Source organism: Mastigoproctus giganteus, chromosome 5 (genome assembly GCF_048544385.1).
Source record: "Mastigoproctus giganteus isolate SK-2022 chromosome 5, ASM4854438v1, whole genome shotgun sequence".
NCBI classification, from domain to species: Eukaryota; Metazoa; Arthropoda; class Arachnida; order Uropygi; family Thelyphonidae; genus Mastigoproctus; species Mastigoproctus giganteus.
The window spans coordinates 77,783,047-77,796,539 of record NC_143579.1 but is presented as its reverse complement, the minus strand read 5'-3'; the positions used below and the strand labels follow the sequence as shown (position 1 = coordinate 77,796,539).

Sequence of the window (13,493 nt, the reverse complement as noted above, 5' to 3'; positions counted from 1 at the left end):
GCCATTTACCTTAGCTTCGAACGTTCGACCTCCTCTGTCAGCCGCCTCTAGAGGGAGCTACACGATTTCTATGCTCCTCCCACCTGCCACTCATGCACGTGTTAGACTGACACGAAAGAGCGAGCGCCGATGCTCAGGACAAAATTGACTGACCTGCCGCCTGATTGTAAAGTTTAAGCCAGGATAATGTGAAGGTGCTTGTTTCTGCAAAGAGATGGAGACGGGAATTTCAATGGAAAATGCCCCGAATCAGCCATAAGACTGGTTATTAACCCGCAAGAATAAATTATCAGTTGCAATGGAGATGAAAGGTGGTCGCAATGAGAACTGGTGATTTATGAATGTAAAAAGACAGACTTACGTTCTCCACTGTACCGTTACAAACCAAGGTCACTGACTCACGGAATTGTTAGCTCCTTCCTATGAGTGCACATGTTGCGCCTGTGTTGCGGACGTTGAGACAGTGGAAAAATAAGGGATCATGGATGTATCGTGTCCCATCAAATCTGTTTAATTTTAAAATTTAAAAGGGAACAGGACCTCGCTATGGCTACTGTGTCCATGGAAGCCTTTTTGCTTCAGCTGGTTGAAAAGGTGGAAGAGTTAAGACTTCAAGTAAACAAAAAGAAATCTATGAAAGAAGAAGTGCGGACGCTGGAATTCTGGCGAGCTATTATCGCTGAGTGCCTTGCCGCTTTTTTCTACGTGTTCCTGCTGTGCGGTGCTCACGTCGCATGGCCCCAGCATCAGACCAGTGCCCTCATCAAAGCTTTCAGTAGCGGCTTTGCTATGGCAACACTTTCCCAGTGTTTCGGTCACATTTCAGGAGCTCACGTGAATCCAGCCTTCACTGTGGCAATGTTTGTAACACAAAAAGTAACTCCATTAAGGACTGTTTTGTATATAACGGCACAGTGTGGAGGAGCAATCGCTGGTGCAGCTTTGCTCTATGGGTAAGTATTGCATGCGCCCTTGTGAGTTTGTCGGAATCGACATAATGCGAAGAAACATATTTGTGATGAAAACATGAAATATATATATATAGTCAGATTATTCGTTTACCTTTTCCAATTGGATACATCCTTTTCTCTCTCTTTCTCGTGCACGAGCGCGCGCACACACACCCGTCATTATGACTTTTTCTAACATTTTTTTTTTTAACTTTCTCTTTTTTCAAAACTTGAAATGGTAAATGCTTATAATTGAACCAAGCCGAATTAATTTATTCGTTTTATTAAATTTCAAATGTCTGCAACGAAATGATCATGATCTAATGAGCTTTGATAATTTGTTGAACTCAAAAATGTATACGTTTCACTTTACATTAACAGAATTCCTGACAAGAACCCGGAAATCATTGCAAAACAGGTCGGTATGTTTTTTGCTCTCTTCGTTGCCATGGAAACTTGGACTTAGTTGTTATCTTGCCAGATATTACCGTGCTCTGCCCAATGTGCTCCTTCTCCCTCTGCTCCACTGACTTCCGTTCAGGGGTGTTTACATTCCTATCTTCTGGATAATGTCACACCGGCTAGACATGTTAAATAACATCTATAGCTGGGGGAGGTGGTTGAGGAGCGGTAGTCATTCGCCTCGAGTGCGGACGATGGGGTACTGTTACGTGACACTTTTCAGATCAATAGCAATTGTTTTTAAATTGTCTGGTAATCTGTGTTGCAGAGTGGAAGATGATGTGTGCATGCTGAAATGAATAGACTCTATAGCCCTACAGTGGAAAAGAGCTGGATGGCCACACGCTTCATTTCGGGTTCACCTCTTATAGCAGAATGTGATAAATGCGGCTAACTTGAATATTTTAGCTCTAAATGAAGGTGTATAGTGAATATATATATATATGAATACATACTGGCAAATTAAAGCTGGGAATGTGCCTAATTAATACCAGTACTGCCACTAGATATGGAATGAAAATAATTCATCTGTCGGAAATTTATGCCGTACCAATTTGACTTGATGATGCGAACGTTTCTATGAAAAAATTATTTTCCTTTCTACATCAAAAATGTCAGAATGGCAAAATTATCTAACCACTAAAACAGTTTTCATTAAAATGTCACTGATTACCGTACATTTTTTTCTAATATTTAACTCCTAAGTTGAGGTAGAGTTAATAACTGAATGGCAGCAGATTCCGAGCTAAGCAAGTAGATGCAAACTGATATAAATAAATAAATTTTCTGTTTATACTCCGGCACGACAACCAAGTCAGTAGAGTTTACAATAAATCGTCAATACAAATATTTATCGTATTTAGTAGTCACGCGAGTGAACCCCGGTCCACTCAAGGAACGCGTACTATGCACTCACGCTCCTGACCACTGGGCTACGTCATACACTAATGCGTGAATGCAAAGACACTTTTCGTTCATATTACTGAAGGCATTCCAGGACGTTTAGTACTGTACCTCGCCTATATGATCCTGGTTAAAAACAAAATTGAGAGCAACATCAGTGATAATTTTCAGCATCATTTATAAAAAAATATCAATGTTTACTCTGAATAGTAAAGTTTAGTTGAAACTCAGGTGCGTAATGGTGTACAGTAATTGGCTTATTTTTATTTTTTTTTAAATTTGATTTGGTTGTTTTTCTGGTCGTATTTAGAGGTGGTGAACGTGTTATCTTTAGTGAATGTATCCTAGATTAACCATTGCAAATTGTTAATACGCATTTCTGATAATCCTTCATGCCTCTTTAAGTAGGACGCGTTGAAGATTTTGTATTATTTTAACCTATACCCTAAAATTTGTTAACGATAGCCCTTCTCGCTTTCTCAGCAGGCTGTATCGGGGCTAATGTAAGAGAGATATAGAGAAAGTTATTTTTTTTTATTTACATTATTTTACATTTGGTCAGTGTAATTCATCTGAACAACGTGTATGATTTTCTAGATCTTTGTTAAACCTTTTCTGTCCAATTAAATAGTGTATGCTTCCCTTGAACTTAACAAAGTAAACGAATATTTATTCATTCCTTTAATTTCTTTTGTCTTTCCTTTGAGAAACTATTTTACATTATTACTAATTTTTCAGATTACATATTATTCAATCCTGATATTATAATGTAACCATTAATGCCGGAGTATAAATAATTCTTATTATACTCCGGCACGACCACCAGGTTAGAGGAGGTTACAATAAATCATGAATACAATAGTTATACGTATTTAGTAGTCACTTGAGCTTGAACTGTGATCCACTCAATGGGCGTGTGCTACTGCATTCTTGCTAATGACCACTCAGCTGCGTCAGGCATATATTAGTGTTTCCAGTGCTTTTGGATTATTATCCACTCATAAATGTAGACTCTGTTCAAAAATATTATACTGTTATTATTAATAGTAACACGTGTGCTCACACACTTTTTTTTTTTAGCACTGTAATTCTACTTCTTTTTTCTAAGCAAATAAATAATAGTGATTATTGTTATCTTTTTGTTATTCAGTATTAATATTATGCGGTAACTATGATATCCTCTTTATCTTCCCCTGATGGGGGATAGGGAACCTTTTTTGAGCCAAGATCCAAATCATAAAAATTTAACAAAATGGAAAATTTTGGGAGCCCAAAATTTTATTTTCAGGCTATATTATACAGGATTATTCAAAACAAAATAAACATGACAAACAGCACAACAGAATGTATCATATATCTTTTATTGTGATTAATTATATTAATGACTGAAAGAAAATGTTTGATATGTACAAAATGGGCAGTTTTCGTGCTCCGAGCACGAAATTATTATTATTATTATTATTTAATAATTATTGTTACGAAATTATTGTTATTATTTTTATAGCGCATTGCCACCTGAGGTCATATTGCCCTGTGTGTACTGTATTTTGTCTGTACTAGTGTATATTCATGAGCCGATTTTTAGGTTGTGTGCGGGCTGAAAAAACCTAGAATAACTCACGCGAGAAACACTGAACTGAGATCGGCTAACTACAACTCCAATTGAAGAGTCCTTTAAGAATTCGTCTAATCCAGGAGTGGCCAACTTAATTTGCGATGCGATCTACTTTTTTCCTTCAAAATGTGCCGCGATCTACCATCTCAAAAATTTCATTGGACAAGGTGCACAAATCGAGGGATGACTGTATATTTAAAATTCGTCGTGATCGGCCGAAATTAAATCCGCGATCGTCCGAAATTAAATCCGCGATCGGCCGAAATTAAATCCGCGATCGACTCGTTGGCCGACCCTGGTCTAATCCATTGGTGTCCAACCTTTTCCGGTACAGGGGCCATATTCGAAGTTAGATTTGTTTTGCGGGCCGCACTGAATGATTTGAGAAAAATTAGTGTGTTACATTTTCCTTATCTTGTTACATGTAAAAGGAAGTTTCTGTTTTCTTCTTACGGTTTTTTTTATTTTCAAGCTATATATAAAAAAATGCAAATTCCCAACACTTATGTGCAAGAAATCTATATCAATGATTTATTTTTTAGATTTTATTAAAATTATAAAAATATGAATTACTTACTTTTGTTTTTTTTAAAGAAACCTTACTTTTGCTTTTAAATGCTGACTTTAGCATTAGCATTAGTAGAGGCATTTGATGCAAGAAAGCAAGCTTATGCAGCATCAGCCAAAAAAAAAAAAAAAAAAAAAAACCCACTTCCACTTCACCCCTCTGTTCGTTCAAAATACCTGTCCAGCTGAGCCTTAAACTTATTTAGGCTATCAACCTCCACCACAAGGGATGGAAGTCTGTTCCACCAACCAACCACCCGCTGGCTAAAGGCAAATTTCCGCACGTCTATCCTACATCTGTCTTTCCTCAATTTGAACTTAACTTATGCCCTCTCAGGTGATTATTCTGAGCTAGAGGAAGAATCCCATCAGCATTGAGCATGCTTAAACCATTCAAGGCTTTATACACCTCTATCAGATCACCTCGCTGGTGCCTAGTCTCCAGACACTGTAATTCACAAAACTTAAGCCTTTCTTCGTAAGAGCACCCCTTTGTTCCATTCACTAATCTTGTTGCCCTTCTCTGTACTCGTTCCAGCAGCTCTACATCCTTCTTGAAATGAGGCCTCCAGACCTGTATACAGTACTCTAGGTGTGGCCTGACCATTGCCTTATACAATGGAATAATCACCTCCTTATCCCTGCTGGAAAAAATTCCTGAATATCATTGACAATACTCCATGAGCTACTCTTGCAGCCCGTCTGCACTGCTCAGAGAACTTCATATCTGCCTGCACAACCACCCCCAAGTCCCTTTCATTCCTCTACCACTGTCAGTGTAGTACCACAGAGTTGATACGTTGCTCTGGGGTTGCTGTTTCCCATGTGTAGTACTTTACATTTGTCAATGTTAAACTTCATTTGCCACCTCTCAGCCCATCTGCTCAACCTTTCCAGATCCTGTTGCAGCAGCATAGTATCAGTAGTGTCCTTGACAACCCTGCCAACCTTTGTAACGTCTGCAAACTTGGACATTAAGCCCGATATACCATCATCAATATCATTTATAAATACAGAAAACAATAATGCACCCAACACTGAGCCCTGAGGGACTCCACTAATAACATCAGTCCACGATGGAGCAGTGTCCATTGATTACCACTCTCTGTCTTCTCCCCCTCAACCACCCCTTTATCCATAGCAGCAATTTGCCTCCAATGTCACACTGCTCCAATTTGTGCAGCAGTCTTCCGTGTGCAACAGTATCAAAAGCCTTTCCAAGATCCAAGTATATAATATCAAAGTTATTCCCTGCATCCAGTTCCTTTGTGACTGCATCATAGTATCCAATCAAATTGGTCAGGCAAGACTTCCCCTTAACAAAACCATGCTGTGTCTGAGCTATAACTGAAGTCTTGTCTAAATGATCCTGCAGTGCTTCTTTAACCAGTGCCTCCATTAATTTTCCTGGAACAGAAGTTAAGCTCACAGGTCTATAATTACTTGTGTCAGCCTTTGATCCTCCTTTGTGAATTGGGGTCACATTTGCACATTTCCAGTCTATGGGTACCTCCCCTGAGTCCAAGGAAGCTCTCATAATTATGGCTAAGGGTTTGCTTACTTCCATTGCTGCCTCCTTTAATATAACTGGCTAGATCCCATCCACCCCGGGTGCCTTTTCTTGTGTTTATCTTCAACAGTTTCTCCTCCACTTTACTCCCAGTTATTTCCCCCACTTTAGAAAATTTAAAACCTGAAAAGGATCACTGCTTTTAATATTAAGGTGAATAAATAAATATAATGATACACCTAAAATTGAAAATATTCGAAAATTTTATTAAGTACAACACACAATTACATTTACTGAATAAAACATTTAATGAGAAAAATTTTTTGATAATTAACAAAATTGAAATGCTGTTTTAGTTCACTTTCCCCGCGGGCCGTATAAAAATGATTCGCGGGCCATATTCGGCTTCTAGGACACCACAATAGGGTCGTTATTACACGATTCGAACCCATCCCTCTCCAAACGAATGGAAAATGTCGAAGCCGGTAGGCTAACATACGATCAACCAATGAAGAAGGTTGTTTGAATTAGTACCAAGGCAACCCATACTATGAGTCATCAGTTTGTATGGCTGGTTTGTATACCTGCAGAAGGAAAAACTTGTGCCTTCTTGAGACCAACACTAATATATCTTTAAAATGCAGTAATAGTTTGTATCATCGATAGGATTTGAACCTGAACTCCTCAAGACTAGGAAATAACGGCCAATATTCACAAAAAAGATAGGGGAGAAGGCGGAAGAGAGAGAGAGTTATTATTCTGTTGTAGATTTTTATTTTTAAGATCCCAAACACGAAAGGTAGAGTTCTTCTTCTCCTTATTACCGTGCAATGGCTGAAGGCTGAGAAGACAGAAGATACTTGTTAACGGTAGACTTGAATTTCTGTAGATTGTAATTTTCAGGAATTACATGCATATGAAGCTTGTTCCAGAAAACAGAAGTGTAAGGGTTAATAGAGTAGAATAGAGTCTTTAATTGTAAGATGTGCACAATTAATCTCATCACGGGATGGTAGCTACAGAAGTTTACAAATACACATGTGTACAATAGTAATGCAGAGAAATACACATATGATTACAATAAACTTTGTGATGTATCACATTCTTAATGTAGCGGTCGCGAGCATAGACTGTGACGTAGATTATTCTTAATGAGACGGTACGGAGCCGGAATCTAGGGAGAGAGCTGAAAAAGCGTTCTGGATACTCGTCGTGTCTTGAATGCAGTGGGACTGAGTCAACGGTGCTAGCGGCGACGGGCTTCTCGAAGGAACATCTGTGAGAGGTTTGGTTGTGTGGAGTGCAGGTGGGTGGGGGAGGAAGAAATTGAGACTGCAGGTCACAGATGCCTCTTAAGTTTTCAGCTTGGCGAGTATTTCGTTTCTAAGTTTCTTATTTTCTGCGACTTCTTAGACGTCCTCATCTATCTCTTGGAGTAGGGGCAACATGTGCTTAGTCAGGAATCTATTAATGAATGTTAGCCGTTTATGGTTTGCCGATCAGGTTAAACTCAGGTTAAATGGTTATGTGAGTTTGGAGTTTAACAGGTGAATGAATGTCGACTAGTTGGGCATGCCTTTTTACTGGTTTGGTAGAGAGCGGTAGAATTACAGACATCAGTTAGGATTAAAGATGTGCATGGAAATATCTATAGAAAAGGCATGCAATAGAAACTGAACGGCTATGTGATGGACAGTAGCCAGAGTTAAGAGAAAAGTTATTAATTAACCTGTCGTTTAGAGTCTAGAAGCTTGAAAGAGGTTTCGTGGGTATCATCCAGTTATAGGAACAATATTCCATGGTAGGGCGGATTTGAGATTTATACAGAGTGAGTTGTTATTTAGAAGAAAAGTAACGCTGAGAGCAGAAAAGAAAGTCAAGTGATTTTTTTTTTTTTTTTTTTTTTTTGATGCAGAGAGAACAGTATTTGTGACGTGCTTATGCCAAGAGAGAGAGATTAGAAGTCGGGATAATTCTTAGTAAAGATGTGATCTTGCCTGTAAATCTGAGGGTCATGTCATCGAACACGAGCGTAGACTTTTTTTTTTTTTTTTTTTTTTGTGAGTAATAAGACAGGAATGAGTTTTAGAAGAAGTAAGGTTAACTGTTTTCTTCGTCCAACTGGCAACCTAACTTTGAACACGATATGAAATTAACTTTAAAGTAAAAGAACTGAAAAAGCTTCATGCTTACAGGATTCGATTCGATACAGGATTTGAAATTCCTACTCGAAGTATAAATTATTAATGATAGTTGGGTATATATTATAAAAATGGAAATTACACCTAATTGTATATCTGACAGTACAACTGCGTTATGATATTCTTTAATTCACATATACTGTATTAGGAAAATATATATCCTTTCGTTATACTTTGCTTACATACTAAAATTTATGCAATATAGAAAATCTTCCAAGGTACTCTCCCTTCTAATGACTCTGATTTCTTAAAAGGAACATTCTTCCCTGTTTCACTCGTGCCTTGGTAGTGCACGACTTCAAATAAGCATTACTTCCCTACTGAGAAGTATTTTTGTCATTATAATTGCAGGACGGTACCCTACCCCATCAGGTTTTTCGATGCTGTTTGCAGACATCTCATGCTTACAACAGATGAATACCATTACAAAAGGGGGGGGGAGTCTTCCCCCCTTCATAGTGTAGCAAAAAATGTCTTTTCTGTAATTTTTTTTAAAATTCGTTTCATCAAGTTTATTTTATTTCATACATATCATGACCAAGATTGCACCAAACACGAAATATAATACAGTCTACGATAGTGTAATTAATAATAAAGTGTAATAAAAATAAAATATCATGCATGTAATGTAAATAAGCTTTATAAGTTAAAATAATGTTCTATAATTTAAAACAATATAATAATAATAATATAAATATAATATAATAAATATGATATATGATATAATAATAAAATAAATAAATGTAATTTCCAAAATAAAATGTAAAGCGGAAAAACGTAAATACTCTACATGAAAATTATTAATTTCACTTAATATCTTAAACTCACTATAGTCTAAAAAAAAAAAAAAAAGCTGCATGGGAATTCATCAATCCAATATAGTTAGGGAAGGATGTTACGTGGTTATTTACCATTACGATTGTTACTATATTTAATACCACCCATATACTACGTGAAATTAATAATATAGTTTATTAAGCTAATTGCTTAAACGATCATACATTAAGATGATGTTTCAGGCATTTTGCAGATACCATCATCAGACCATGCTGCTGACAGACTCCTCCTTGCCGATGCTGTCATAAACCTGATGTGCATCCAGATAGTAATAATCTTAATTCATCAATCTGTTGGGAATGTTGATGAGATCCTCATTCGACTTTGGGTCGATCTTTCTTAGATGGGAGAAGCGCTAACGCCTCCCCAATCCATAGAAGTGTAAACGACGTTATGGGGCAATTATTGCCAATAATTTTTTCTTCAATGGTGGGCATGATCATGGAGTTAAGGATACAATACAGGACCATCTAAATAGTAGTAGTGGCATGTGATGCAAGAAAGCAAGTGTATGAGCTTATGCAGCATCAGCCAAAAAAAAAAAAAAAAAAAAATCATACCATTCCGTCCAAATGCCTGTCCAGTTACTCCTTAAATTTATTCAACCTATCAACTTCCACAACGACAGATGGAAGTTTGTTCCAGCAATTAATCACTCGCTGGCTAAAGGAAAATTTCCGCACATCTATTCTACATCTCTCCTTTCTTAATTTGAATTTATGCCCCCTTAGGTTCGTAATCTGAACAAGTGGAAGGATCCCGTCAGAATTCAGCGTGCTGAACCCATTCAAGGCCTTATACACATCAGTCAGATCACCGCGCAGGTGCCTAGTCTCCAGCCACTGCAATTTGCAGAACTTAAGCCTCTCTTGATAAGAGGATCCCTTCATTCCTCTCACCAATCTTGTTGCCCTTCCCTGTACACGCTCAAGTAAATCTACATCCTTCCTAAAATGAGGCCTCCAGACCTGTACGCAGTACTCAAGGCGCGGCCTGACCATTGCCTTATACAGAGGGATAATTACCTCCTTTTCCCTGCTAGCAAAATCCCTATATATCATTGACAAAACCCCATGACCTGCCCTGGCAGCCTGTCTGCATTGCTCAGAAAACTTCATATCTGCCTGCACAATTACTCCCAGGTCTTTTTCATTTTCTACCACCTTAAGTGTAGTACCACACAGTTGGTACGTTTCTCTGGGGTTACTTCTACCCATATGCAGTACTTTGCATTTGTCAAGGTTAAACTTCAGTTGCCACTTCTCAGCCCATCTGCCCAAATTATCTAGATCCTGTTGCAGTAGCACACTGCCATTACTGTCATTAACAACCTTGCCAACCTTTGTATCATCTGCAAACTTCGACATTAAGCCTGATATACCTTCATCAATATCACTGATAAATATACAAAACAACAGTGGACCTAACACCGAACTCTGTGAGACCCCACTAATAACATTAGTCCAAGAAGAGCAGCACCCATTGATTACCACCCTCTCCCACTTAACCATCCTTTTATCCATTGTAGCATCTTACCCTTAATACCATTCTGCTCCAATTTGTACAATAGTCTTCCATGCGCAACAGTGTCAAAAGCTTTCCTGAAATCCAAATATATGATATCAAAATTATTTTTTGCATCCAGTTCCTTTGTAACCACATCATAATATCCTATCAAATTTTTCAGACAAGACTTTCCCTTAACAAACCCATGCTGTGTCTGAATTATTGCTGCAGTCTTGTCTAGATGATCCTGCAATGCATCTTTAACCAGTGACTCCATTATTTTACCAAGAACAGAAGTTAAACTAACTGGTCTGTAATTACTCGTGTCACCCTTCGATTCCCCTTTGTAAATTGGGGATACATTTGCACATCTCCAGTCGGTGGGAACCTCCCCTGTGTCCAAGGACGCTCTCATAATTATGGCTAAGGGTTTGCTTAGTTGCTTTGCCGCCTCCTTTAATATAACTGGATAGATCCCATCCACCCTAGGTGCTTTTCTTACGTTTAACTTCAACAATTTCTCTTCCACTTTGCTCTCAGTTATTACAAAATCATTAAGTATCCTGCTATAATTTGATAACCTTCTGCCATTTTCAAACCTTAATAATTCCTCATGTGTGTAAATGCAAAATACTCATTCAGTTTATTTGCTATCTGAGCAGGATCATCAACAGTCGAACCATCGATGTCAAGTGGACCAATTTGATTCATCCCCTTCCTTTTAGAGTTTATATAAGTAAAGAAATCCTTGCTGTTTTTCTTAGCATCTTTTGCCAAGGATTTCTCGTAATCTGCCTTCGCCTGCCTAACCTCCTTTGTGACCTGATTACAGACTAGCTTATATCTGCCATAGGCTTCTGAGTCGCTTGATAATTTATATGCATCCCATGCATTTTTCTTCTCTGTTACGAGTCTCATTAGTTCATTTGACAACTATTTAGGCCTAAATCTTGAACAATATTTCTTAATAGGTATGAAACTTTTAGTAGCTTCCACGATTAATTCCTTGAATGCTTCCCACTTAGAATTTACTGTTGGTAACATCGTCAGTTGATCCCACTGTACAGAATTTAAAAACTGTCGGAGACCACTGTACTCGCCTTTACGGAAGCAAAATCCCTTTCCTTTATCCCTGATGGTAATTAAATCTTTAAGTATATCCCACGTCAGGACACTGTGATCACTGCCACCTAGTGGTTCTTTTATCTGCAAATTCCTAATACATGAATGATCACTGCTGATAACCAGATCAAGAGTATTACTTTCTCTGGTTGCCTCTCGAACATGCTGCTGTAAAAAACAATCATCCAATAAATCCACAAAAGTCTGACTAGTGTGTGAGTGACCAACCCACAAGTTCCAGTCAATATCTGGGAAGTTAAAATCCCCCATTATAAGACATTCCGATTTACTAACCCACTCTATTTCTCTGTACAATTGTTCATTGTACTCATTCAAGTCATTAGGCCTATAACACACCCCTACTCTTATTTTTGCTTTTGCAGTGCTTATGTCACACCAAACTGACTTAACAGTGCACTGTTCATCTATATCAACTGGATGCACTTCTTTTGATTTTATGTTTTTCTTAATTAACAGCATAACATCTCCTCCCTTCCTATCCTCTCTATCCTTTCTGTACACATTGTACTCCCCAAATTCCAGTTCGGCATTCCTTATATCTGTGTGACACACCACGTCTCTGATATCCCAACAATATCCGCCTTTGATGTCTTGACCAACACTTCAAATTCATCAAATTTATTTACTGTACTTCTAGCATTGGTATACATGCAAGTATACATGCACCTATTCTTATTTTTAGTTACTCTAACACATCCCATATACCCATCTGTTTCACGATGACTGCCATCCGTCCCTGAAACCCCCAACACCCCTCGCTCCAGGTCGCTACTTATTCTAATAGAAGTTGTGCAAGAATCACCTTGACCTCTGCCTGCGGCTACTGTTAAACTATTAGTCCTTGTATCCCCACAAGCTATCAGTTTTCCGACCCACCTAACACTGCCTCGATAGCATCAGCAAATATTCTTGCACCCTTTCTATTTAAGTGTATCCCATCCCTGTAGAAGCAGTCTCTCCTGTTAACAAGTACAGTCCAGGCTAAAAAAAAAATTCTATCCATTGAGCCTTGCACAGTCTTTCCAGGGCCGAATTGATCGACAAGGCTCTCATCATATTCTCCCTCCTATCGTGTCTGGGTAGAATTGCAGACACTTTCAAATTCAACCCTAATTCACAGCTTTTTTTCATCAGTGACCTGTACTTGTTAAGTAATTCTGCCGGTCTCCTACTCTTAATATCATTAGTGCCAACGTGTACAACTATATCACCTTTTGTGCCCTTAAAAGATGATATCTGCTCTACAACGTCATCAACCTTTGCCCCTGGCAGACATACCCTGGTCCTGTTCCACCTATCCTTTTTACAAAGGATGTTTCCCGTTCCCCTGACAATAGAGTCACCAACAACTACTAGTTCCTTTGGGACCAGCGCAATCTGCCTTGGGGGTTGCCGCTGTGTTGCGTGATGACCAAGTGCAAGCTCTGGCGTTGATGTGGGCAGCTGAGAGCCTGATGGGCCCCTCAATTTAGAACTTTCGAGGGCATCCACCCTGTCCTTCAAACTCTCATATAGGCCCATAACAACGCTGAGTTGTCGCCTGATTTCCTTACACTCCTTACATCGCGCACACACAAAGACATAGGAATGGTATCCTCAGTGGATCACATTATGGTTGTGCGAAGGGAAAATCTTGCCTGACGATATTTTTTTTTTTTTTTGCGGTTTAATATGAAAGAACTTTATCATGAAATTGAAAAAAAAAAAAAAAATACAAATTTTGTTTATTTACCTTGACATTTACCATGAAAGGCTTTTATATAAACTGGAATTAATGACAAATATATTTTAATTGACTT

The 13,493-nt window shown here is 38.3% G+C and overlaps 1 protein-coding gene across 1 annotated transcript in view; it reads left to right on the top strand.

Annotated features, from left to right (window-relative positions):
* Positions 1–439: 439 nt before the first annotated feature.
* Positions 440–13,493, top strand: part of LOC150085510 (aquaporin-like) — a 409,138-nt gene continuing 396,084 nt past the window's right edge. Inside the window, exon 1 of the mRNA XM_090374084.1 lies at positions 440–953. Coding sequence (XP_090230210.1) covers positions 547–953 — 407 coding nt within the window. The 5' untranslated portion in view covers positions 440–546. The remainder of the gene's footprint in view (positions 954–13,493) is intronic.